Consider the following 27,506-nt stretch of genomic DNA (forward strand, 5'->3'; position numbering starts at 1 on the left):
GTAACATTATCTTCCACGTCAACTCATTTTGACACAAATTTGTGTAATTTTGACTTTTCTTCAGTTGACGTCAGTTCTACTTCCTAACATATTTTCCAAATTTTTATTTTAAATATTTTGTAAATTATTATACAAAATGATTACTGTTCTTAATACAATTGATACGGGCCATGAAGATATGATACATGATGCTGAAATGGATTACTACGGATTAAGGCTTGCCACATGTTCTTCAGATAATTCTGTTAAAATTTACGACTTAAAAAATGGTACTCAAACTTTAGCGGCTGATTTGAAGGGGCATTTTGGACCAGTATGGCAAGTCGCCTGGGCTCATCCTAAGTTCGGGAACCTCCTAGCCTCCTGTTCTTACGACAGGAAAGTGATTATATGGAAGGAAGCCGGGGAATGGACGAAACTGTATGAATATACCGGACAAGAGAGTTCTGTGAACTCGGTGGCGTGGGCGCCGTCTGATTATGGATTGATTCTCGCCTGCTGCAGCTCCGACGGCACTATTTCGGTCATCACATATTCACAAGACAGTGGCAATTGGGATGTAAAGAAGATATCTGGCGCGCATGCTATTGGCGTGAACTCTATCAGTTGGTGTCCGGCTATATCTGCAGATATAAATCTCGACCCTCTTAGCAACAAAGATGCTCCCAAAAGAATAGTATCTGGTGGATGTGACAATTTAATTAAGGTAAGTACTATCTATATACAGCCATTTCAGAAATTAGCTGGAAAAATAGACCAACAGACACACAGACAACAATATTGGTGTATATACCATATTTATATTCATATCCATGTTACAAACAGACACTCCAATTTTATTTATATGTATAGGTAAAGCAACTTGTACAAAAGATATTGTCCTTATATAGAAATCCAGCGGTGTAGTATGATGTTGCTCTCAGTCTATTGTAGCATGGTGCAAGTGATATTTTCAGGCTTATTACAGTAAAATTGTGCTTATATACTTAAATCTATCTGAGTACTAATAGATTTTCTTATCTTAAATTAATTTATTAAAAATGGCGATTCTTACTAACTGTTCTGACCCTTATATCATTAGGTCAGTCTCAACACAGGTTTGTGGGCTCACTTTATATGAGGTATGTTCAGCTAAGGAAATGTGCACCAATTCACTGTTTGTCAACAGTCTTGAACTTGGTAGAAATTATTAAGATGAAAGAAAACTTGACAAATACTCCCCTACTTCTATTTGTTGAAAAAATCTAATGACCTTTATATTATATTTTTGTAAATAACTTAGTTATTATACTACTTTTTATCTATTTTTATTTGTAAAATTTTTTAATTGTATAAACAAATGTATTTACAGATATGGCGGGAACAAGGTGATCAATGGGTTGAAGAGAATCGTCTTGAAATGCACATGGATTGGGTTCGAGATGTGGCATGGGCACCATCACTTGGTCTCCAACGATCCATGATTGCCAGCTGTTCTCAGGACAAGAGAGTAGTAATCTGGTCTAGTGATGACAATATATCCTGGACCCCAACAATCCTCAACACATTTGATGATGTTGTGTGGAGTGTAAGCTGGTCTTTAACAGGCAATATCTTGGCAGTCTCAGGAGGAGATAACAAAGTGAGCCTTTGGAAGGAGGGTACTGATGGTCAATGGTTATGCATAAGTGAAGTTGCCAAAGGATTGGGACAGACTCCAAATGAAGAAAGAAGTACACTTTAAAACCATACTATTGTTTTTTGTCAATAATTTATGTAACTCCTTATCTTTCTTTTTTTGCCAATGTTAGACTATTTGGCAGTGGCACATGTTTTCTGCTACTGAATTTACTGAACTCCATGAATAACATTTGTATATTGTAACAAACTACTGTTGATTTAATAATATTGAGTATGATTCATAAAATTTTTAAAATGTAACAAATAGGTCAAATTTGTTCGACATTATAATAAAAATGTGAACAGTAAAAAGCAAAATAACAGTATAAAAATATATTTTCATGTACATTTAGAACTACTACTACAATACTTATCACATATTATTCAAATTAAATTTAATAAGTTCTAATAGAAGTGGCATTTTATAATATTCAGCTATTGTTTTGAATGTTGCAAGCTGTGAGTGGATCTCCTTTACAGGGACCATGAGGGTGAAGTCGCCAGCACAATCACATACCATTGAAAGGTTTTCACGTTTTACCTGAGAAATATATAAATATTTAATATTTTCATTAAAGAGCAGAAAACAAAAGAAACACGCATACAAGACGTCAACAAGATATAATTAACACAGTGTAGTAATAATATATAATAGGAATGGATAGACGAATTGTATTTTGTAATTTTTAAGCCCTTCAATAAAAAATATATTTAGTTTACAAAATCAGTCAACAATTTTATAGAATTGTCACATGATTTAAAATAATTATTGTAATTAATAAAGCATATAAAATAAAAAATAATTATTATTTTTGTTTTAAAGTACTTTAGAGGATTTTAATCACAAATGACATTACGTTTCCTATCTTTTGTCTATTATTCATTAACTTACAATACGAAGCATATTGTAAAAATTAAAATTAATAAAAATAACAAATAACTAATCCTATATAATATCCTAATTTTGTAGCGGTAGAAGTTTGTTTTTAGAAGTCTATAGTAAAGAGATATGTATAAGGATAAGAGTTTTAGTTCCTACTTCCAGGGACAAAATTTTAGTAACTAAAATTTATGACACAAACCTGGTGACATCTGGCACATTTGAGATCTTGTAGCGTGTAGGTCATTGCTCGCCTATTCATAATTTCTATGAGTCGCCATTCCAACTCTTGGTTGTCATAAGGCGTGTTACATGTTGGGCACACACAGACAGGTCTGAAACAGATGCAGATTTATTATTATCCTGAAAATTGTAAACAACCTAACAGCCCACTTGATTCAGTCACTGCAATTATTAAATATGCTTTTATAGTAAACATTGTAACATCAATGATTTCATTAAGAGCCGCGTCATGTCAGTTCAATACTCGTAAGAATTTTCCTAACTTTTCCCTTTAATATTTTGTAGGATTTTTTAATATCTTACTCTATCTTGCCAACTAATTCATCTTGTCTTGAAGGATGGACCTTTACAACGATAAAGATGGTATCAATTATGAAGAATGAGTCATTCTTAAATACTTATCACCATAAATTTGGTTTAGTAACGGTAGCTAACCGTTTTTTACTACTATAAGAATTATGGCCCCCTACAAGGGGGCCACATATGTATGTAGGTATCAAAAAGTGAGACAGCATGTACTAACACATCGTCAATCATATGGAGACCAGGGTCCCGGCAGAGGTCGAGGTCGCGGCATCGGTTGCAAACCTTGCAGATAACTTCGCCGACTACGCAGCTAGCGCATGGGTCCGTCCACTCAGCCGCGCTACTGAACTCGCCCACGCCAACTAACCTCAGCAGGTTGCGCCGTAACACCGTTAACTATGAGTATAGTAATACAAAATATCACCACACAAAATATAGTTTTATTATGGGTGATAATGGATAGATACAACCTACTCCTCTCATCTTCAAGCCAAGTGGTTCACTTGCGCTAACAGTAATCGCTGGCGGGGCACCAATGGAGAATGGAGGAGTAGGATGAGAATAAAATAAGGTCAGTTAGCCCATAGTGACGAATTGGGAATTAACTACGATGGTCTACAGGAATGGGTACATTAGTTTCCATTACTAATTATAAGCAACGTCGAGTATAAGACTTGACTTATACTCGAGTAGGTAATTGCAGGTATTGTCTGACTGAAACTAGGTTTTATACTAAATATAAACAGAATTTTGGGATAATTCTTTTGTTCTATTTTTTAGTTTTCTTTATAATATATACTATATTTGATAATAACAAATAATTGTTTACTAGATCAAAATGAGTCAAATGAATACTTGCAAATTCGCAAAGCGTTTCTAATAGGCACACAGGTTTTTGCAGCAACGTGTGTTCAGGGTTTCACTTTCACGGTATTAAAAACAACGTAAGACTAAGTACCTCGTCCTCGACGTGGGTATCGAGAGAGAAGACCTTGCAGATGGCATTAATGTAGAGTAGGGCGGGCGTAGCGCCGGGCGGCAGTGCAGCGGGCCGATGCCCCGGTCGCGCCGACATATCTGCCTCGCGTAGAGATGGGGTTCGACTCTTAATCTTCTCTGTCATCCTGGATTCATGCAATTACATGTCATTACGAATAATTTATAATCCTTAAGTCTTAGAGAAGGAATTGATTTCTAAATTGAAATTGAATATTTTTGACATGTCTCTGTCCAAACACTAATATTATAAATGGAAAAGTGTGTGTCTGTTTGTTTGATTTTTAGATAGATAGATAATGTTTTATTTGCATTATACAGTGATAGAAGATAGGTACAATTAACTAGTAAACTAAACATAAGTGTATATATACAACAAGGCGACTATATGGCTGTCGTTTAACTTAAACGGCTAAATGGAATGTAATTTTTGTCGTGAAGATAAATTGTAAAAGTTGAGACCCATAAGGCTTTCTCATCTTTTATCTAATAAAAGACAAAGTCATGGGTAGAAGGTAATAACTTATAAAATATAATATAAAAAATGGTGATTATTATGTTTTATCAATCGTTTGGTTTGAGTTAATTTGCTGTAAGCTACATGCTTACTTGAATTTAGCAATACAAATATACTAATAAAAACATTATATGCCATGATAATGATGGCAGACATAGGAATTTCTGCATGCATAATATTACATATGCTAGAAATAAGTATGTTTGATATATGTACTGGAACAATTTCTGCGAAATCTCGCCGCGTAGGAGAGAGCCCAACTGGTCGGGCTGACTGTAGGCAGCGCTAAGGAATCCCGCAACCGCCGCAGCGAACTGCTCCCGCACTGAATTCGGCAAGAAGTTCGCCAAATTCCATTGCATTGTTATTGAACATTCCTGCAATAATATTAATACCATATTCCTATCTAGTCTAGTCCCAAGTTAAGCTTGTGTTGGCAGTACTAGACTTCAGATAAAAAACATAGATTTTTTTTGTAAATACATATGTATTTACAAAAGAAATCTACACAATATACGTAGAAAACACCCACACCAGTACAAACAATCGACAAAACAAATAAATACAAATGTTTGTTCCGTGCGAAGAATCGAACCCGCGATTATCGGAAGTAAACCACTAAACCACCGATGCTGTCCTATTTATTTGTGCTTATACTACAATGTTGAAGACTGGATGAATGGGCATATCAAAAAAAAAATTATAATATGATCACATACTGAAAAATTATTTTAGGGTTGGAGGTAGCATCACGTTCTGAACAATACGATGAGCAACAATTTCAAATGTTGCAAAAACAATGTAATTCCTAATAATTTAGTGTGTAATCAGCATAATCATATTTCATAACAACATCAATAGTTTAGCAAAATAGAACTGATACCTACAATAATATAAAAAATGGGTCTAATTATTTGGCATTTTGTACTCACTGAATTATATATATAACTAGCTACCCGCCCCGACTTCGCACGGGTGTACAAGTATTATATATTTAAACCTTCCTCTAGAATCACACTATCTATTAAAAAAAAAACCGCTATAATCGTTGCGTAGTTTTAAAGATTTAAGCATACATAGGGACAGACAGCGACAGTGACTTTCTGTAATACTATGTAATGATATAATACATACTTCGTTTTCAGCGTCTTCTTCGGCGGGTGGAAGTTGCGATGACCCGACTTCGACTAATCCTTGTGGCAATTTACCCTGTCAATAAACAAATAGTATTAATAATTAATATTTTCTAATGTATGTGGCTGAACAATTTATATAAAGTTATTTATATTTATATAAATTATGAATATAATAAATCGGGTCTTAACTAATTGGATAAATTCTCACTGGATTCTTTCTCTTTCTGAACATAACAAGTAGAGGTGAGATTTTCGGTAAATAATGATATCGGCACAGTTAGAATCAGTTATTAAGTTCTTCAAAACAACGTTTAAAGTGCAATTTAACCATTCCATGATTTACTTTTTTATGATATTTCAAAATTCAAAATTTCGAAGCATTCTGGTTATAGTCTACGTGGAAAAGAGAAGGAAGCATTATGTTATCTCTAGCGCACCCTGTTGGTGTCATCGAGCCATTAAACTGCGAACGGTGAGTGCGGACACATTACACGGGTGACCAGTAGTAGAAAGCGTCGCATCGTCATAAATATTTAATGTGCATATTGTAATTTTTTTCAATCTATGTATATCATAATTTCTTTGTTTTTACTTATGCTTACCTGCACGCCAGCGTAGTTAGCCTCATCCAGCCATAGTAGATAGGCCCAGCACTGCTTGTACCGAATGTCGATTCCGTGGAAGAGCTCCTTATTCCTTATACTTTGTACCACAAACTCCACATAGCCTATAAATATAATAATAGACTGTATAGATATTTTAATGATTACAAAATAAAATCTTGGTATTATTTATTAAATTAGGTTATTGAACGTCTGAGTTGGATCACATACTAATCAACTCAACGAGTCAATAACTCAATCACCATTGAACATATTATTGTATTCAAAGATTAATATATTACAGATTTTGAATGTGGCCGTGGATTCTAATCAACCTAAGGCTTGAAACCAGAGCCTAAAGCGCCCATACCTGAGCAAATTTTGAAAAGTGAATATCTAACAATGTAAGTATGAACACTTATTATCGTTACTCAAAGGTTGAATAATTCTAATGCACCAATTTACAAAATGTGAAGAATAAATAATGAATGCTCACCTATACCGTCCAAAATGGAGTTCTTTTTCGTACATAGTATTATTTTGTTAAAGTCAGCATACACTATGACGGAACCAAGACGCTTGAACTCCGCCACCAGCATAAGGAACAGCTTCTTCATCAGGTTGTATAGTGTGCGCCGGAGAGCCGGGTCGTATAGTAGTGATGTGGGAGTTTTTAGCCAACTAGACATTTTTAAAAACAAATATTCTTTTATTTACAAATAACAAAACACTTAGTGAACATTCGTTTTCTTATGGTCCTTTAATATTAAATGTGAATGCGCTCAAACTACATCATATATTTTTTTTTATACTACTAATATAAGGAACATAATATTGCAACTAAAGTGGTCTATTCCTTTAAGAGCTACTATGGCTCAGACGTTAAAATTATAACACCCCTTTTTTTGTGTCGAGGGTAAAACACTAATGTAATGAAAAATAGATCATATAAAAATCTATTTACAGTGACTGTCGACTACTCAGTTGAGACATATCAATATCAGAACAAAATTAGAATTTTGTTGCTAATGTATTAGTATGTAATTAAATTACCGATAGAAATGCGATATCTGAAAATCAGCGAACACATTCTTGTACTGCGTGACGTCACGTAGCCACGAGGCAATCATAGTCCGTAATATCTTGAACGCCGCGCTACACTGCGCCGTCTCATCGTAGTTAACCGAAGCATTAGGACCTAGAAATTATTGTACTAATTAAGATTGTTTGTAACATTCAGTTTCCTTTAAGATACATTAACTATTGAATCCGCCTGCAGCGAGTAGTGTGCCTGCGGCAGCTAGTGTACAATGACCTTACCGATGTTGGCCATGACGTCCTGTATGGTGGCGTGTGAGGCCCCGAATGAGGTGGCGACGCTGGTGCCCTCCGCCTGCAGCACGTGGTGCGCCTGCAGCAGCGCACACACTCCCAGTGCGTCGCTCTCCAGCTCCACGCACACACCGCTGTATGCGCCGCTCGCGTTGTGCGTACACCCAGACAGCTCCTCCACTTCACTCACCAGTCTATAAGAATTAGTAACTGTTTATTCCAATTATTAGGCGCAATCACAAGATCGGTAGTATATGTATCCATCCAATTGACTTTGTGACAAGGTGTCGAACCGTATTCAATTTTGTGACGTCATATTTCAAAATCTATTATATATAGGTATTAAATAAAAGTAAAAAATAATGAAATTGTCTAATAATTAAACCTCTCTATTATATCCTTTAAATACCTGTTGTCGTCTGTTTCTCTTCCGCCGAGGTCGGGTCGCTCGAGGCTGGAGCACCAGAGTACGAAGTTATGCTTGAGCAGATGGCGCGCATAGAACAAGTCGGCGCCGAACAACGTCGGGTCAGCAGGCATATTACCGAGAGGCACGTGAAAGTACCTGTCCAAATACAATTGATTGAAACGCATACCTGATCACTTCTAGTATTTATAACACACACATCAAGTAGAAATCTGAGGAATATAATATTGCAACTGAAGTAACCAGTAAAACTTAATGATAGGCTTAATTAATTATAAAATTTCAATTTTGTATTCACGTTACTATACAAATATAAAAAACGCATGATAATTGCTCTATTCCTTTAAGAGCTACGATGGCACAGGTGTTAAACTTACAACACCCCTTTTTTATGTCGAGGGTAAAACAATAATATAATGAAAAATAGATAAATAGCTAAAGATGTTTTATATGAATGCTTTGTATATGAATACCTGCACTGTTCGATGGTGAGATCAAGCACGGCTTGTAGATTGAGGTAGTGCCGTACTATGGCCCGGGCGCCCAGCCGCTGCCACTCCAACGAACTGTACAGTGCCTCTGCGTCACGCACTTGAAGTGGCACCAGCGGAAACTCCGACAAACCTGCAGTGGAAGGCAATATTATTTTATTTGTATAATTATCTATTTTCTTTAATTCCAAGTCAGGCATTTTGTTATCTATTGCGATTTTATGGGGACAATATTCGATATATATAAACTATAGCTTAATTTTGATGTTAAATGGTATTTTCCAACAACAGAGGATAAATAAAAAATTTGAATAGCAGATTTTTAATTCAAACATATTAAGATTCAAACGTCTTAGATTTATGCACATAGGATTATGGTAAATAAGGACAATACATAACTAGTAATCGGCTCTTCAGTATGGATACAAGGATCTATGAGTAATTTTTGCAAAGTAATTCATAAATTTTGTACTGTGTCTGCATCACACTTACTTGACATACATAATTATATTTCGCCCACTTTTATATATCTTTTTAAATAATGGGCTTTGTGTTATTCTGAAGAATAGCTATATTATTGTGAAGTTTCAATAAAATCCGGTCACCTGTACAAGAGTAGCAAACATCTAGCCATCCAGACTCAGAAACATAAAGATATAATATTAGTAAGATTCGTAGTAATTGTCTGCAGCACCAAGAATGCTGGCCGGTAAATCAGCACCAATAGAGCGGGCACGTACCCGGCATGAGAGCGAGTAGCGCGGCCGCAGAGAGGTCGGCCTGCAGCGCCAGCAGCGTGGGCCCGCAGCGCTCGTCGCGGTACCGCTGCAGTGCGCGCTGGACGCCGCGGTACACCGCGCGACCCTCCGACTCTACCGACACCTCCCACGATAACTCCGCACCCGGTAGTGTACTTTCGACAGTTCCTAGGTTGATCCTGATTCATAAAGTAAAACTGTTTCATTTTAAATTCACCGTTACCCACGCCCAATCATAATAATTCACTCCTTATTTTAGTCCCTTCCAAATATTTTGTTAGGGATAATAGATATATCAAATTACATTAAGCAACACCAGTTCACGTGTATAACGGATAAGATACCCATTGCACTCAACCATATTAAAAAGTGCACATTGACCTCACCACCCAAGAACCACAAGTTTGAACTTTATAGCGAGAATGACTGTCTAAAGTTACTCCACTATGTCATTTAGAGGGAAGGTTGTAACAATCACAATAGTCAACTATTGTAATATTTAACACTATAGAGTCCTATGGTGGCTCTTGAGTTGCTATTCCTGATTAGAAATCACCACGCCATGACGTACCTCAGACGTCTAACGACGTGATGTATTTGGTGCATATTATTCACATATATATGTATATAAACAATAGTTATCACTTTACATGGAGTAAGTTGTAGGATTGTTTGCTCTTTCAGTTCCATTAATGTAATATTATGTTTATCTTTTAATAATATTTATATTATGTACTATATAAAAAAAATACATACTTGGCTGTGCGTTCTGTGGAATAAAGCGTGTTCATATTGGGCATTTGGTTGGTCTTTACAGTATCCAGCACGAAGATAAAACCTTTCTTGATAGGTGGCAACACCAGCGCCCACATGCTACGACTAGAGTTTATAGCTGAATGTTGGTACAGGTATATATGTTTTATCGGGGCCGCGCCATCCTACAAGAGAAATAAATATTCTAATATTCTGTAAATCTTTATGATTAATTTTAACACGCCATTCTCTAAACACATTCCTAAAACAAACCACACCTACACATTCTAATGTAATAAAAAAAAAAATTTAAACTCTAACAAAACTATAGTTCAAAATATAAGGTGACCTAAAAAAGTATTCAAAGTAGTGATTAACTTTTCATATCCTTCAATATGAAAAGTTAATCATGAGATATTTTACCTGTTTTTGCAAGTATGGTTGATGTGCCACACTCTTAAACTGAAGCTGGCTGAGAGTAAATGAATCCATATTAGTGGATCCAAATTGTATCAGCCTGAAATAGAAATATTTTCATGAAAACTACCGTACAAATAACATTTTTTTTATTATCAAAGTAAAGATTATGTTCATACTTCCTTGCTTCTGTTTGATCTACGGTACAAATGCAGCCAAGTTGCACCAACACTCTAAATTCCAGGCTCATTTGCGTTTCATATATTCCCTCGATTTCGGGTGTTGACAGTTCTCCCATTAATTCTCTGTAACACAATTATAACTCTTCAATTACACTTGTTGCTTCCAATAATAGTTATAAAAATGTGAGCAAGTTTGGGCTCATCATTAAAAGGTTTTCCAAACTGGAAACCTGACCTACTTTACCTTAATGCAGATATTAGATCTTAAAATATTATATATTGGGCATTTAGCATTCTTGTTTGGGGTGTCTCATGTACATATCAAAACATTATAATTTACGATACTATACCATTTATATCATTTACCATTTTTCACAATCAAATTAATGCTATAAAGAATTCATGTTTAATTTCCATCAATTTGTCTAATTATAAAAATATTTAGTTTACATTTTTTATAAGTGCGACGTAATAACTAAAATTAAACTAACTTACTCCTGATGTTCCCTGTAGAGTTGTTCGGGCACAGAATACTGGTAGAGATGTAGTACGGGATGCGCGCGCGGTAGGATGCGGTTACAGCGGCGCCAGTGCGGGCCGCAGTCGGTAGTGCGAGCCACACGCTGGTTCACGTAGAAGATACGCGGTACAGTCAGCTTGATCTGGTGCAGCTCGGTGCCCACTAGCGCCCACAGTCGAAACAGACCTGGCTCAGCTGTTTCCGCCACCTTATATTAGGTACACGACATTTAAAATAAAGCACAGGCAAAATGGGGAAACACAGGCGAAGTTTATGCCACACATTAATGTAATTAAGATTACCTGATTTAGATGTTTAAAAATTAAAATATAACATACATAGGCTGAAGAATGACAATACATTATATACTACTTTATATCCATATATCGTATATAAGAAGCATGTAAGCAGAATATACATATAAAAAATAATCGAAGATGGAAGCACGTAAACTGTGTATGCTGTGGAGAACATAACACTTGACTTGCGTACATTTCACTCGGTATATTTAAATCTAACTTGGTAAGGGGAACCAACCGCCGTTTCTTTGATTATTTTTTGGATATCAGTGTTACCGGAGAGTCGGTCAAAAACTGTTAATAACTAGTTATAAATTAATGAATAAACCGAAATCTGTTTAACCTGTATTATCTGCCAAGCCGTATTCAAAAGGGTCCGTTGCGCCCTTCTGATGAATCCTCCCAGTGTAGTGGCCGGGCCACTCTTAGCCGGTACTACAGGACCATCGTCTATTTTACCTGTGGAACAAATAAAAAAAAAATTGTTTTGAAATAAGTCTTGAGCTCTTTAACAAATAAAAATCAATATCAAACAACGCCATCTGAAAACTAATAATGCCTAAATATATACGATTTTGTGACTATTTAACACTGTAACAGACATAAAAAAACTAATATATACCTCGTTTATTCCGATTCCTTAGACCACGCTGTTCCATCTGCCACATCCATTTCCTCTTTTGAAACAGTATCCATTGTTTGCGTTCTCCCTGTAATTAAATCTCAATTTATCTATTCTTACCTAATAATGTTTGGTCATAACATTAGATTTTCTTATTACAAGTGGTATGTAAAACAACCGCATATAAAAGTTAGTATAGTATCCGTTTGAAAAGCAAGATTACTTTGTACAAATTACTCTCTGTCTGTAATAGATTTATCACATGAATAAAAATTTATCTTTCGGTCTGCTACTGTTATCTTAGCGCTCAATTGTTCAAAATCCAGAGTTACGATTTTAAATATTGTAACATTCTATGGTCGTTGTTGTCAAATTGTTTGCTACAACTATACCTTAGTAGTGCCGAAAGGTGGTGGCGATCCTAGCGCCTCTTTCCATGTAGAGGGCGGCGGTGGAGACTCTGCACGTTTCCTCTTCACTGTGTGTACAACGGGCCTTATCTCGTTGCGCTCTGTGTTTTCTTTCCCTATATCTTCTATATCGATTTCTGTGACCTACAAAATTACATATCATATATTCAATATTAGTATATATTGTTATTGAAATAAGTTATAAATTACAATTAGAAATATGTGGTAGACAGATAAATAGCTAATAAATTACCATCGATTGTTCTGTCTCATTACTACCAGTAGCGTCATCTTCACCAAACTGCTTCAACTCCTTTGGTTTCGCTGTGAACATATCTGTTATCTTTCTGGTTTTGTACTTGTCAGTCTTGGCGAGCATTTTCTTGTGTAGCCAGTCTGGATATTGTACCCGGGGGACAGGGTTGTCCAACTAGTAAGAAATGTCATATTTGTAACATTAAAGTAGTAGGTAAGTATTAAAAGAAATATACAGTAAGATATATAAGTAATATTATTACTTATATATACTTTCTAATCAAGTTAAGCGAGTACTTCGGCTTATCAATATGCCCACTTAGAACAACTATTTACAATACATAGTATAAAAAAAGTCGCTGTCGCTGTCTGTCTATCCCTATGAATTTCAATATTTAAAACTACGCAACGGATCGCAAATCGGTTTTTAAATAAATAGAGTGATTAAAGAGGAAGATTTATATATATAATACATGTACACCAGTGCGAAGCAGGGGTGGGTAGCTAGTTTAAAATAAAACAAACAAAAACCTCACATTTCAACCGAAAAGGAGTTTACACAGCAAGCTGTTTGGGAGTGGATATACAGGTAGAGATGACACAGAGGTTGAATTTAAAATCCAACCTCTGTCTCACCTCTACCTAGAATTCAAAATTTAAATTTCTTTATATACTACATAGGGTTACTACATCTTCTCTGGCTTGGTTTCATCTTATTGTGTGGAACATGTATATGTAACTTATAAAGACCTGACAATATTACAGAGATAGTATCATAGTATTTTTGTATACAGCGGACTCAAACTCAAATTTCGATAACGCAAAGTGCTCTTACTATTGAAATTTATCTGATCAGGTATAATTTGTATATTAATAAATAGATATTCATATTCACCCCCTGCATGGCGGCCGGTATGGTAATGATCTTTTGTATGGCACCACTGAGTCGCTCGATGTAATAGGACCAGTCGAGTACGTCGCGAATGTCCACGTCCTCGCTAATACTTGTATCTTTGAGCCAGCGACGCAAGTGGTGTCGCTTCACGCTGGCCGGCGACTGGAAGATGGCCAGCGGAATCGCGCGCTCAGTCACGGGCGCGCCTTCCGGTTTGCGGGATATTATAAATCTGAATTGTCAATTAGAAACGAGATTTTTTATATATTGTGAAAATTGGTGACTTGCTTTTGTTCGGTGATCTAACGGCTCAGCACACCGCTTCACTTCTACGGGTCGTGTGTTCGATTCCTCGCATAAGTATAATTGTTTGTACTGGTCTGGATGTTTTGTATGTTATAAATGTATTTACAAAAAAAATATCTAAGTATTTATATCAGTTGTCTAGTAGATACTCATAACACAAGATCTGCTTACCGTGGTACTTACATTATAACGCCTGCGATACCCCACTTGTGTCGTTATTAGGGAGGCCGTTTTATTATATGTAGCCTGTAATTTAACTTCCATATCTGACGCTACGAATCACAGCTTACAAAGTAAGCTGTTTAGTAGCAGAACTGAATGTTATATTTTATTTGTATCAATGAATTTGAACAGTCTCATTCTGGTATATTTTTATGAAGGAATTTTTTTAGTATAATTCATAATGAAATACAAATCTATTTGTACTATAATATACATTCAATTTGTGTTAATAAAAAAAATAAATTTATACATACTTGCACGCTAACCCGGCGTCTTTCACCATCTGATCACCTAAAAACTCAGCAAGCCTCTTTGCAGTTGATATGGAAGTTGACTTCTGTCCACCATAGTCTTCCAGTTTCTTAGACATTGATCTATTTTCAGATATAAGTTCAAACAGCTCTGAATCTGGCATATTGGACCCTTTACTATACAACACGTCGAGCCAGTAATCGGCTACCTTAGCCACTGCACCATAACAGGACTTCAGGTCATTCCCTTTAAGGAACGCTTCAAATACGGATGATTGGAAAATTTTTATAAGTTGCAGTTCGCCACGGCGTTTCACTTCAAACCCTTTAAAAAATAAACAAATAGTGTAAGACAAAACAATATATTAAAGAATTGTATGAATAAATGCTATATCGCATAAATATATTGTGCTTGTAAAATCCGCAGACATTAGAAGAGTCAAAACTCAATGTGGTATGACGTATCAGCAATAAAACAAAGACTTCAGTAAGGAAAGTTTGATATATCGTAAGCTCTTCTGCATTAAAACTGTTTGCATGAAACACAGGTGTTTTATTATAGAGCTTTAAAAACATGTCTATACTTATTAAGTCTTAAATTTAAACATACCTTTTAATTCAGCCAACGATCCATCGAAATTGAACACAGCATATCTTTTCTTGAGCTTCTTCCCTTCCTCCTTAGACGCTGGTAATACCATAGCGAGATAGGGTCCATCGACTTCAAAGAATATAGAGTTCTCGGAGCGTTGTTCATATTTCTTAGTCTCGGGATCAGTCAGTTCGAAATATTGGTCATTCGTGAAGTAGTCCTAAAAAAATATTTACTAGATAGCATACACAAGGCTTTTGTTTATGAGGATATAATGCTTTTAGATCATTTTATGTGAACGAATGTAATATAAGAAGTGTGGTAAGGAGAGTAGGTACTCTCATAATATTAGTAGATTAAATTGGGTAACGAAATTATGTTACTTGTGAAATGGAAAGAAGAGTATGGTTTATAAATATGATGATAGACGAATTAAATAGCGAAATGGTATATTAGACCAGAAATGATCCTATACATATAGTGATAAATATTCAGATTACACTAGAAATATGTTTATAAATAAAATAAATAGACACTTTTTGAATTACCTTAACCATAGCGTTGAGTACCGCATTAGGAAATGATACATTAATCTTTTTCTTTTTGGCATGGGTAGTGTGGACGGTCACGTTCTCCGGAAATGATGACGGGAGCACGCACCAAATACCTACCAACATTGGTATAAATTATAGTAAATGTGTTGAAGAATATTTATTTTTAATTTGCTACGATACTACTCGTAAATTACTTATGTTTAAACATTCGTGTTTAGTACATATTATTAATATAATCATGATCTAGATGAAACGTTGCTAGTCGAGAGTAAAATACCTTCATTTACCATAAAACTATACTCGTAAATTGTCAATCAAATTGCTGAGCAATATTGTATAAATCACGCCATTTGACATTACCATATTATAGAGCATTACCGTCAGTATCCAACTCCAGCGGCCTGCCGACTTGTTCGATGATCTCCCGAGCACGCATTATAATATTAGCGCCCGTGTAGCAAACGATGCCCGCCATTTCCATACTATGCCAGCGAGCTCTAAGATATATAAAATCAATATGCTGAATTACAGTTGTACTGAATTTTTAACATAATAAAACGTACCATCACTACTATCATGCACTGTCGATGATATCGTGATGAATGCAGCACTTGGCATGCTCACATTTCGCAAAAGTACAAGTAAAGCGGTATCTGGGATTTTGTTTTGGTATTGGTGTTTTCATCATCTAAATGTCAGTTAGAAAATTCACTAATTGCCGCACAACGCTTTTTAGGTGTAGGTCATATTTCAATATTCAACTTTAAGACTACTATATGACGCATTGAGCGCAACACGCAATTTTCTTTAAGTAAGTTAAGTATGACTATTCAAAAATTTATTTAAATAAAGATTACTTCTATTTCTGTACTCTACAGTTCGTCACAAAGTTATAATAAATAATATTTGGACTTCTGCCTCATTTTCTGTTTATATATAATATGTACCTTGGTATTTACTCACCCTCTCCTCATGACGTAGCCGTAGAAAGAGTTAAGGATGCACTTGTGCGCAAGTTGCAACGAATCGTACAGAACCTCTCTGCTTTTAGCGAGTTTGATTTCGGCCGCATCGCCGCTTGCTACAGCTTCATTTACCTTCGCCTTAGCCTGCTTGTTCAGCGCTTTGTACTCATAGCGGCGATCCCTAGATTATGATAATAAAATAAATATATCATCAGTTTGTTATAAAACCCACCCAATACAAGAAGAACTACCTATGAATACAGATGAGAATTTTTGTTGGATGTTATGTATAGACTAAATTAATAGAAGTCGAGTTCATTTTCAGGAACATACTTCTCGTTTATTTATGTATTAGCAAACTGACTTGATGGAAAAGTTAAGTAGTGCTGCTTATGTACTACCTATGTACATAAGCAACACCACAGATTTCATAAAATACTTTAGTTGTGTCTGGAGATTCAGTATTATAAGTAACCTATAATTTTATTGCTATATTCCATCCTTAAATAGAAATATAGTTTGTAAAGGAAGCTACTTGCAGAAGATTTAAGAGAACACAGAGTAAAACAAGTGAGAGGCAAAATTTACTAAACGTGTAGGGGTCACCCATAAATGTGTCACATCTGGCCACATATGATTAGTTTTATGTATTAAGCTCTTCTGGTGATGTATAGCTATACCTAAAAGCACGAACAGTGTCCACATAGAACGAGTTTTCCTTCTGACAAATAGTTGTGGCGCGCACTTCCGTTCTGGTTACTTTCGTCTTTTTGTACGCCACTTTACAATAATCAGCCAAACGTTTCTTTTCGTAGGCTGCCTGCATTCACAAAAAAGTATACATTTAATTATTATGTGGTAAAAATGTTCGAAAACCGCACATTGTCCATTTTTAAGCACGAAACTGAAAAAACATTATTATGAGTACCTAAAATAATAAATTAAATATACCTATATAAAGTTGTAAATCACGCTCGTATCATTTAGACTAGAAAAGGCAATGTATGATTCGTGTTGTCTATTTTTTTTTCTAAAAAGTATATTTTATAGGGATTTAATTTAAGTACTAAGTTTGGAAACATGGTGTTATAGGTACAATTATAACATCTAATGAAAACAATGAACACCTAATTAGGTGTAATCTAAAAAAAGAAAAACTCACTACTCTCGCTACACTCGGTTACTAATACAAAATGTTTGTAATACACAGTGTTTGAACTTGTAGCGTTGCAGCTATTGAAAAGTTAAGACCATACGAAACGACACCACCAAATTAAGATAATATTCATAACACCTTAATTGAACATATTTAAGTAGAACAATATGTATTCAATACTTTCGAATTTATCAGTCGAATTTTTCAATGTAATATGTTTTTAAAATACAAACAAAATTTATTCTCATGATCCTTTACGATAATTCGTACCTGATCTTCTTTGGGTAAGGCGTGGAAAGCCCTTTGAGGTCCTCCAGGATGAAGTGGCGGGAATTTCTCAGTCTCCAGCTGTTGCTGTATACGCTGATATTCGCTGCGCGATGCTGGTACTGGGAATGTTTAGTAGATATCATCATTGATGCCAATAAGGATCAGGATAAACAATACAGAGAATAAACCAAACAAACCTGTCATATCATCTGATTTTTTTTTAAATAGATGCTAATTAAATTAATATTCAGCCTGCGATAATGGTATACAAAATTGATAAATTAGTGGATACGATGTGATCAGGTAATTTAGCATGTAATAGGCAGCTAATCTGGAATAAACAATGGTTTCAGGGGGAGAAGTGTGGAAGTATAGCGGAAGCCCTTCCATTTGTCGTCCGATTGGCGTATTGGCTGCTAAGCACCGCACTTTTGGAAATGCGAAAAAGGAACGGCATAATAGGTATAGTTTGTCCGGACTAATGGAAATAGTAGTCCGTAGATATAGAGATATAGACAAAGATAGATAATAGTCTAAACGGGATTTACATTTCTCACTTAGACAAGATAACTGTGTATTCCAAAGTCAATCAGTATTCAGAAGAAAAGTATTGACGCGTCATTAATCGTTGATAATAATAATAATCTCAGGACAATTCACACAGCGCCATCTAGACCCAAGTTAAGCTCGCTAATGCTTGTGTTATGGGTACTAGATAACTTGTACGAATACATAGATATTTTTTTCATAAATACATGCATATTATATATTCAGAACATCCAGACCCATACAAACAATTATACTCATGAATACAAATGTTTGTGGCGTGCGAGGAATCGAACCCACGACCATCAGAAGGAAGACGGTGTGTTAAACCGCTAGACCACCTATTTGGCTAGTTAGGACTTTAAAATATGACTTACGGTAATCTCCACGCCACATCCATTCCATGGATCGCTGGCAGGTGGCGCCGGGCCGGTTGTAGTCACACACTGCGCACGTACTGGCCGTCACCATCGCCGACGGCTGCAGCCTGACCAACGTGTACAAAGTCTTACATTAATATAATATTACTAATATATGTAATGTGAAAGTTTCTGATGCCTTGTACATATTAGAGGCATATCCAATCTAATTTACTAAAATAAATTTGTATAAAGAACTGCGGTGCGAGGCATTGAACTCGCGACCATCAAAAGCAAACTGGGCATGCAAAACTGCTAAACCGCCGAGGCCGTCAAGTACTACTACTACTAGTAGTACTAGCAACCAGCAATAATTTCAGTAGTGGGTAAATGGGTATGGGTAGCACTCTACCTGTTAGTCAATATAATATTGGGATACATAGCACCAACATCCAAATGATAAATCAATGGATTCTCGTCCCTCCGAGGATGGTCGTGCATATGTTGTAATTTCTCTTTAATTTCTGCGCACACCTCTTCAAAATTTGTGACCAATTCTAACGGGATACCTTCCTCCACTTCAATGGCATGTTTCATTGTTTTCTCCGTGTTATCCATTAACTTCTGGATACCAGATGGCACTATTTTGAATTTGCATTTTATGTCTGCACGGAATACACCTAAAAGTATAATTTTAAATATTAAAACAGTATAATTAAATTTTAAATATTAAATCTTGCGCTTATATTTTATTAAGAAGTAAGCCTAATTGATATTGCTTTAGTCATTTCATTGAAGGGTAAATATAAATATTTACAGTCAATACTGTAAATATTATTTCTTGCAATTATCATAGACCCGCCTCTGTTAACTGACTTTCTATTGAAGCAGCTGACAACGTTATAATTATTTAAATTGAACATCATATTGCTCTCTTTAAGCCAATGTTCTGTGAAACAGACAATATCAATATTATACTTTTCTAAAAATAATTGTATAATTAATGCAGAAAACTTTGTATGTTCTGATGAACAATTATTAATTCTGATTGCTTTCCCTTTGTCTTTGTGAGCAGTTTAAATCTGCAGTCATAGTATTTATGTCACAAATATTAATAGAATTATTTGTTATGTCAGTATTTTTATGTTTAAGTTTACCATGTAAACTGTTCATGTAGTCAATATTATAAGCCACTAAAGTGGCTATTTTATTTTTAGATGATTTAGAGAGATACATTGTATCTTTTGTCAAATAAAAATCACTAATAAAACTATTAGTATCAAAAAATGTAAAAATGTCACTATGACGACATGTCAACATATGTAATAAGTTATTCAGGTAATGTACCTTACTGTTAATTTTTTTATGAAGATGTCTATTTGTGTAAGGAAAAGCGCACAATACAATCTTATACACATTTAATTGTAATAAATATTCAATTCCTTTAATTACATCCTGCCTATTTAATTGAATACTATTACCAAAAAATAACACAATTGTGGTCATATTGTTCATTTTTATAGATTTAATTTTATTTATTATTTGTGTAAATGATGCTTCTGGCATACAGTAGTTTAATAAATCACCCTTAAGATGATACTTCAAAATAGATCCAAAGTTACAGCCTATTCTGTCAGAGAACACCATTGTGCTACTCTTAGGGTTACAGTCACTGGCACAAACACCCTGAACTTCATTTTCCAGCACAGTTATAACTGAATTATTATTTGATATATTTGTGTGATTACATGTACAATGCTTAGTCAACGACTCAAAACGGTCAGCATTGTATTTACTGACATCAATCAGATCATCCATTGCTAAAATATGCTCCTGGATTTGTTTCTGAGAGATAATATACTTTGTATTTAAATCATGAAGTGAAGATTCTAAACTATTGATTTTTGAAGTTAGGTAGTCTGTATCAATGTCATATAACTTTTGGCTTTCCAATAACTTATTCTTATCATGCAATTTTAAATTATTTAAAGTATTTCTTTTCAATAACTGACCCTTTTTACAACGCTTATTTAATATATTCCGAGTCCTAATAATAAACTTTTTTAGTTTTAAATATTTTTTTAATTTATTATGACTCAACATACAAATGTTATTGTTATAGTTGCCTAATTTAGGAGATGTATCACTAGTATGGTCAATCACAACAGGATGAGTGTATGGAACTGTAGTCGAAGGAGGCACACAGTCAACACTAATAAGTTCCTCATATAAATTACTAATCTCATTACTTCGCTGAGATTCCAATCTTGTGTCTAGATCATTAATTTTAGAATAGGCCTGCTTTAACTCAAGCTCCAATTCAGTGATACGCCTCAAGGCTTGCTCATGGGTGTCACTACACTGATGAAAGCTACTTATTAGTTCTTGAAGCTGATCCCGCTGCTCAATAACTTCCTGATGACTATTATGAAGTTCTGACAGTTCAGATTTTAATAGTGTATTTTTATTTATAATTTTTAAAATTTCATCTTCACTCTCTTCTCTCTCCCTGATCAACTTGTCACTAAGATCTTTGGATGCCTGAAGTTCTTGTAGGGCTACTTTAAGCTTCATCTCTGTCTGCCGTGCAGTTGTGGAACGGGTAGATAGTGACATTATTGAATATATGAATAGTTACTAGGGAGAGTGAAGTGAGTTATTTCTAAAAGAAACAAAGTATCACAACGAGAACAGCAACTGAACCTTACTTATTTTAAGTCTTAAAATTTTTAATTATTTCTGTTAGATATATTATATACAACCTATATTTTATAAGATTAAGTAAATGGAATTAGATTGTGCTCCTTTCCTTCAAATTATATTAATACAAAACATAAAATTACTTACAATATATTTTGTGGGTATTTTTTTTCCTTCGACGTACGCAACAACTGAACTTCACAATTATTAATATTAATTTAACTTGATATGAATATTTTGTATAAAACTTGTATATATTATGAAATTCTTTGAATAACTCCAACAAATAGTTATAGAATAGTTTTAAATATTTAGTTGTTTACCAACGAAAGAAGTTTGACAGATGGCCGGTACACTATTTTTTAATGTCGATTTTTGCAAATAATACACCTCCAATTTGTACACAAACAATAATCGACACTTATTGCACTATTAAATCACTAATAATGATATCGGAACTATAATATTCGTGTGATAAACTATTAAAAATTATTTATTTATTACGGCCAGCTGATAAAGACAACTGTCGTTGGTGTTGCCAGTCAAAGAAAAAAAAAAAAAAAAGATATGACTAGCAGCTAAATATTTCTGAATGATACGCACGCACAATAGCCAAATGAGAGGCTATATGCAGAAAACAGAGTCGAACATACAATACGACCAAACAACGTATTTTAGATCAAATAAACATCCATTTCCAATCTTAAAAACGTAATATGCATTCTCAAACTTTCATTGCAAGTTTCCTTTATTTTAACAGGCACAAGTATGCTGAGACAATACATTCTAATAAATTTCAATATCGCACATCGGGTTTAAATAAATCATACTGTAATAGTAACACACCAGACTCAAGTGCCTCCACATGACCACCAACGTACGTCTCCGTTTCGAGCACGTGTCCATCATTGGTCAGCTTATTTAGCTCCTCCACTTGTTTGTTAGGGAATACAATGTTGGCGTGGAACGCCTCCACCATCAGCAGTGACTCGCAGAGAGTGCCGGAGCCTTTCCGGAGCACCTACAATCATTATCAGGTTACACTTAGACTTATAGGTACGGAACAGCATATAAAGTCTAAATATAAAGCATATAAATTAACATTTTTGTGACTAAACTTCGTTCCTTTTTTATTATTTCTTTCTTAACTGAAGTAACTAGTAAACTGGACAGTAAGGATAGTGATAAAAAAATATGACGTGCATAAGAGCAATATTTGAAACGTACTTAAGATTTGGATAGATTTATTATTAATATATGTAATAGACTGATCAAATAGTATTCCACTGAATTCAGATTGACCCAGATGATTGAGGCGACTCCGTGTAGTGACTGTCTGTCTGCCTGCAGTGAGTGTCATAAACTTCAGTTTCTGTTAGTGACAAATATTTAATTAAACTGGCTACATACCTCATCAGGTTCCAATGGAATGATTGTACAGAGCGCAAATATGAATGGATGAACATATTTCATGTACAAGTAATATGTTGCTACGGCATCTGACACTGAATAATTTGAAAGTACCTGAAAATATATTTCTTGCCATTAAAGAATTCATAATAAACTAAAAATAGTAATACATGACTATTCAGTATTTATTTATTAACTACCTGTGGCTGTTCTGCCGCCATCCTGCACATATCTTCCGGATCTAACTCTACAGGGTCATATCTCAATTTTGCTTTGGCAACTGCTTTCAAACCTTGAGACCCAACTGGTAGATATGAATCTCTTTTCACCCAACTTAAACAATATCATGTTATACTTGTCAATATATTTATTTATTGTAATTCTATAATATCTAATATGACTAATATAATGATGATATTAATTAAATTATATATTATAGAATCTTTATATCAATACATGAAGCAAAAACAGAGGAATATGAAATTTTGCATACTTATAGTTTATATTAAAAATACATTAAATCCATAAAAAATCATTACATACAATACCATTTACTTGACACAGACGCCTAAAAGTTTTATCTAAAGAATAATATAATTAATTAATTAAGGTTCTATTGTTTTAATAATTAATATTCAAACTTATAAGTTTATGAATTATAGGTAAATTCTATCCATTCTGCATAGCATGTTGATGATTTTAATCAAATTAGATATTGTAGAATTATTTTAATATATTAATAACCAAATTCAGAGGAAGAGAAATATTATAAAAATATTACCATAAGCAATCCATATGCATAGCTGGACGACAGGCATAGGTATTATCTCTAGCTGCTATCTTACTAAAACCTATTTCTTGTTTCATGTCTAGTCCTAAAATAGCCGCGCGCGCCTCTACGAAAGGCCAATCGAAAAAATCGCCTGAAATTAATATATTTGACATTTTAAACCAAAGTTTTGTTCTTGTACTACATATATACACATATACATCCATCAATCTCTCTACTTCCAACATTTTACTAGTGAAGTTTCAAAGTGTGTATTACCGTACATATAAGTTACATATTATATATAATTACCTTATATAAATACAAATATATGTGGTTTAACATCCATGATGTGATCAAAAAATTTCTGTATCAGTGCCAGTTCATTTGGTTCATTGAATATAATGAATTGTCTGCAAAAAAAAACTTATTTAAAGTATATTGTTTGGAACAATTTTAGGTACACACAACATAAATAATCATCATCAATGCTACCCATTTTAAGTACGCTAACATGATGGCACGTAGTAACCGTCGCTTAACAGCACCACAGATATCTCATCATGTAAATATAAATTGGACTCTATTCCCCGCATTTACACTTTCATCTGGGACAATGTGCGTGTAGAGCCGAAAGTACTCAAGTACCCGGCCAAGGTCTTCTCAGTAGCCTCCTGGGAAATCTTGTGATACCTCTGATACCACATTCCATAGGACTAATAAGTCTTCACAGGAAATATTTAAATTATAATTTTGTCCTCATAAATTGTACCATTTTAAAAGCAATAACTATTTACTACTTACCCTTCAAATTCTGGCTTTGGTGTATACTCAAAGTCCTCAACATCTACCGATATGATTTCTCTATTGGTAATCAAATAACCCTGTGCATCAATCATGTATGATATCATCATGATCTGATCAGTTTGAGAGTCAGGGAACTTTAAAGGAAGCTTTGTTGTCTCTATATCGAAAGCCAATACTATTGGATCAGGCCTCTCAATGATGTCATCCCTTTTAGTGAATATAGGTGTCTCTGTTCCTCTACCTTTCACTGTGTACCATGTACCACAGAAGATTTTCATATCAATTGATACTCTAACATGGTAAGGGACATCATGCTCTCTATAAGGACAATTAATACTAATTAATTTGAATTACACATTACAACATTTTGTGAAGTACATTAGCATTGTATTGTAAATATATATATGTATGCAATGCCCTATAATAAACTATTTGTAATAAAGGAAGCAGTAACTGATCAAAAAATAATCAGCAACATTTGAATCTTATTTTGACTTACAAAATACATTAATATAAATGTTTAAAGTCAGATCAAATGTAATGATTAAACATCAGTACAGGCTATGTTAATCTCAGATACATAATATATTCCATATTGAATTAATACAATTAGTGCAAGTTTTCACAGTAGCTCCAATACAGTATACAGTAGAATAAATTGATATATAGCCACCTAATATCCAAAATATTTTCCATATGGTCTGTAGTTTTCTTAGCATGTTCTATAGCTGCTGCACTGGTCAATGCATTTGTTAACATTTCAGCATAGATGGCATCCTTTTTCTCCCTTTCTTTGTTTTTATTTACAGCTGTCAGCAGTTCCCTTCTGACTTTCATCATTTCATTTTGAGACATGAATGACAATTTTATGTAGCGTTGCCTTATGCCTGACAAGTGGTTTAACTGAAATATTTACACATAAAAATATATACTAAAATAAATCTTCCCACATGTTATTAATATTGAATATCTTGTAATTAAGTTCACCACCCAGTAATAAAGTTTTCATTAAAGTTAATTTTAAATGTTTAATATATACTGAGCCATCAACTGGACAGTCATAAACAACAGAATAATCTTACCAGATCCAAATCCTCCTTTTCTACAACAATTATTTTATGTATACTCCCCGCAAACTTTTTAGACAAGTACTGTATAACTTCTTGTTCACACTCCCTTCTAGCTAATACCATAAAATAGGGTTGAAATGTCAGTGACACTTTGAACCTTGTTCCATCCATCTCAATAAAGTAATAATCCATGGCTGCCACAAGTCTTTTATCTTCATCCAGAATTTCCGCCTGGAAGTCGAGAGTAAGTTCATTATCATGTAAAATCAGATAACTATGTAGCTATCGAGCATTAAAACAATGTAAAACTATTAAATATGTACAACCGGTAAGGATACTTTCATTACCAGTAGTGTATATTTAAATATAGAACATATTTACTTGTATTAGAAACTGAAAGCTTAACATAATCAATAGATTATAATTGTATTGTATATATATGAATTTGACTTAGAAGAGATTATTAAATTATACTATATATCAATTATTATACAGCAAAGAAGACTTTTTATAATTGAAATAGCCAATGCTGACAGACCATCTGCAAGTGGTAGTCATCACCTTTATATAATTTTATAGCCTATAATATGGGTCTCTTTTCTCCTCAGTTAACCTCATATTGGGACTCCTGTGTATGGAAATGCACTGCCACATCTCATTTTACAAGTGAACACACAGCTTACAAAGCAAAATGATTGGCAGCTGTTATAGGTGACACTGAGGTACCCACACAGCAACTTCTTGCAAAGCATACATTGCTAGGTAAAGTAACACCTGTGTATCACATATAAATGCTAAAAGCAATCTATTAATATAGAATATATCAATGAAATAGATTTGACTTGACCTTTCATGTGGTTCATAGGCATTTAATTAGTACATTAATAGTAAGTACACAAACTTTTTCAATTATTACAATACTGTCTTAAACACTTAGACATTATTTTTCAACACTTAAAAAAGTTTCTGTCTACTTGTCTGAATAATAGTTTCTATAGTAATAGTTTAGAAAGTAATGAAAAATATAAATAAATAAATACTTACTGTATGCATATTGATAAGGTAACCTGTTCTTTCCTTCGTATCTCGCATTCTTTCGAATCCATATTTAGAGTCTATTCTATCATTTTCTAATGCCACACGAATACGTGATTCCGAAGACTCCTCTCTAAAAAATATTTTATATCACAAGACGTTTTTAAAGAATAAAAAGAGCAGTAATTATTCGCGAAATAAACTTCAAACCTGGATGCTGACGATGATCCAGGATCTCGTTTGATATTGTCATCTCTATCAGCTCTATATTTTCCTGTATTTTGTAAAACCATTTTAAACAATAAAATAAACTAACTAATTATTGGTGCTGTAAGCTAAAATTATGGTTTAAAAAATAAATAAATAATAGTCTCCTGCAAAACATGTCTCCTGTCATAAATTGGCGCCAATTTTTTTTTTTTCTCTTTTTAATGGCTTAGCACGTTCATGCATTTGCCAAAATCAAAAATTTGGGAAAGTATAGTAATTAAGGAAAATATTGGAATTTAGGATAAGGATCAGAAGAGGTGAAGCATTGGATCATTCAGATGATTATAATAATATTTAGGATACGAATTACGATAGATACTAATACTAATACAGAATATAAATAATAATGTTTACGTAAAAGTAGGTATCAAATAAAATTTACTAACATTTATCATAATATTTACAGCTTACTATTGTTACTACTTATGAAATATGAAAATGACATTGTATATTTGTAATTCATCTAGGGACACTAATATATTTACCACCAGCACGATCATCTTCGCTATATAATATTATGTTAT

At 34.1% G+C, this 27,506-nt stretch overlaps 2 protein-coding genes across 2 annotated transcripts; one reads left to right on the plus strand and one right to left on the minus strand.

Annotated features, from left to right (window-relative positions):
* Positions 1–53: 53 nt before the first annotated feature.
* Positions 54–2,020, plus strand: LOC131847792 (protein SEC13 homolog). Its single transcript, XM_059197441.1, has 2 exons — positions 54–706; positions 1,352–2,020. Exons 1-2 carry the CDS (start codon positions 137–139, stop codon positions 1,721–1,723), a joined length of 942 nt encoding a protein of 313 aa, XP_059053424.1. The 5' UTR covers positions 54–136; the 3' UTR covers positions 1,724–2,020.
* A 6-nt stretch (positions 2,021–2,026) lies between these two features.
* LOC131847793 (DNA polymerase epsilon catalytic subunit 1) lies at positions 2,027–27,094 on the minus strand. The gene is given in 41 exon segments (XM_059197442.1): positions 2,027–2,200; positions 2,742–2,874; positions 3,306–3,484; positions 4,047–4,212; positions 4,818–4,978; positions 5,736–5,810; positions 6,340–6,464; positions 6,836–7,020; positions 7,393–7,537; positions 7,660–7,865; positions 8,081–8,236; positions 8,572–8,722; positions 9,330–9,526; positions 10,104–10,285; positions 10,524–10,617; positions 10,697–10,822; positions 11,195–11,427; positions 11,862–11,977; positions 12,141–12,228; positions 12,533–12,694; positions 12,804–12,980; positions 13,701–13,932; positions 14,483–14,804; positions 15,090–15,291; positions 15,620–15,738; positions 16,004–16,122; positions 16,589–16,771; positions 17,271–17,410; positions 18,017–18,135; positions 18,940–19,049; positions 19,334–19,601; positions 22,468–22,642; positions 23,032–23,145; positions 23,232–23,364; positions 23,813–23,954; positions 24,113–24,213; positions 24,605–24,925; positions 25,281–25,510; positions 25,690–25,908; positions 26,722–26,845; positions 26,923–27,094. Coding segments are annotated over 41 exon segments (6,681 nt in total). The 5' UTR covers positions 27,006–27,094; the 3' UTR covers positions 2,027–2,032.
* Positions 27,095–27,506: the final 412 nt, after the last annotated feature.

This window comes from Achroia grisella, unplaced genomic scaffold, assembly GCF_030625045.1.
Source record: "Achroia grisella isolate CSIRO2021 unplaced genomic scaffold, CSIRO_AGI_Agris_v1 utg540, whole genome shotgun sequence".
Lineage (NCBI taxonomy): Eukaryota > Metazoa > Arthropoda > Insecta > Lepidoptera > Pyralidae > Achroia > Achroia grisella.

Bases quoted from the DNA above. Each gene is read 5' to 3' on its own strand.
- LOC131847792 (XM_059197441.1), top strand. From the start codon at position 137: ATGATTACTGTTCTTAATACAATTGATACGGGCCATGAAGATATGATA. The intron at 707-1,351 runs GTAAGTACTATC...ATGTATTTACAG, and splicing joins GATGTGACAATTTAATTAAG to ATATGGCGGGAACAAGGTGA.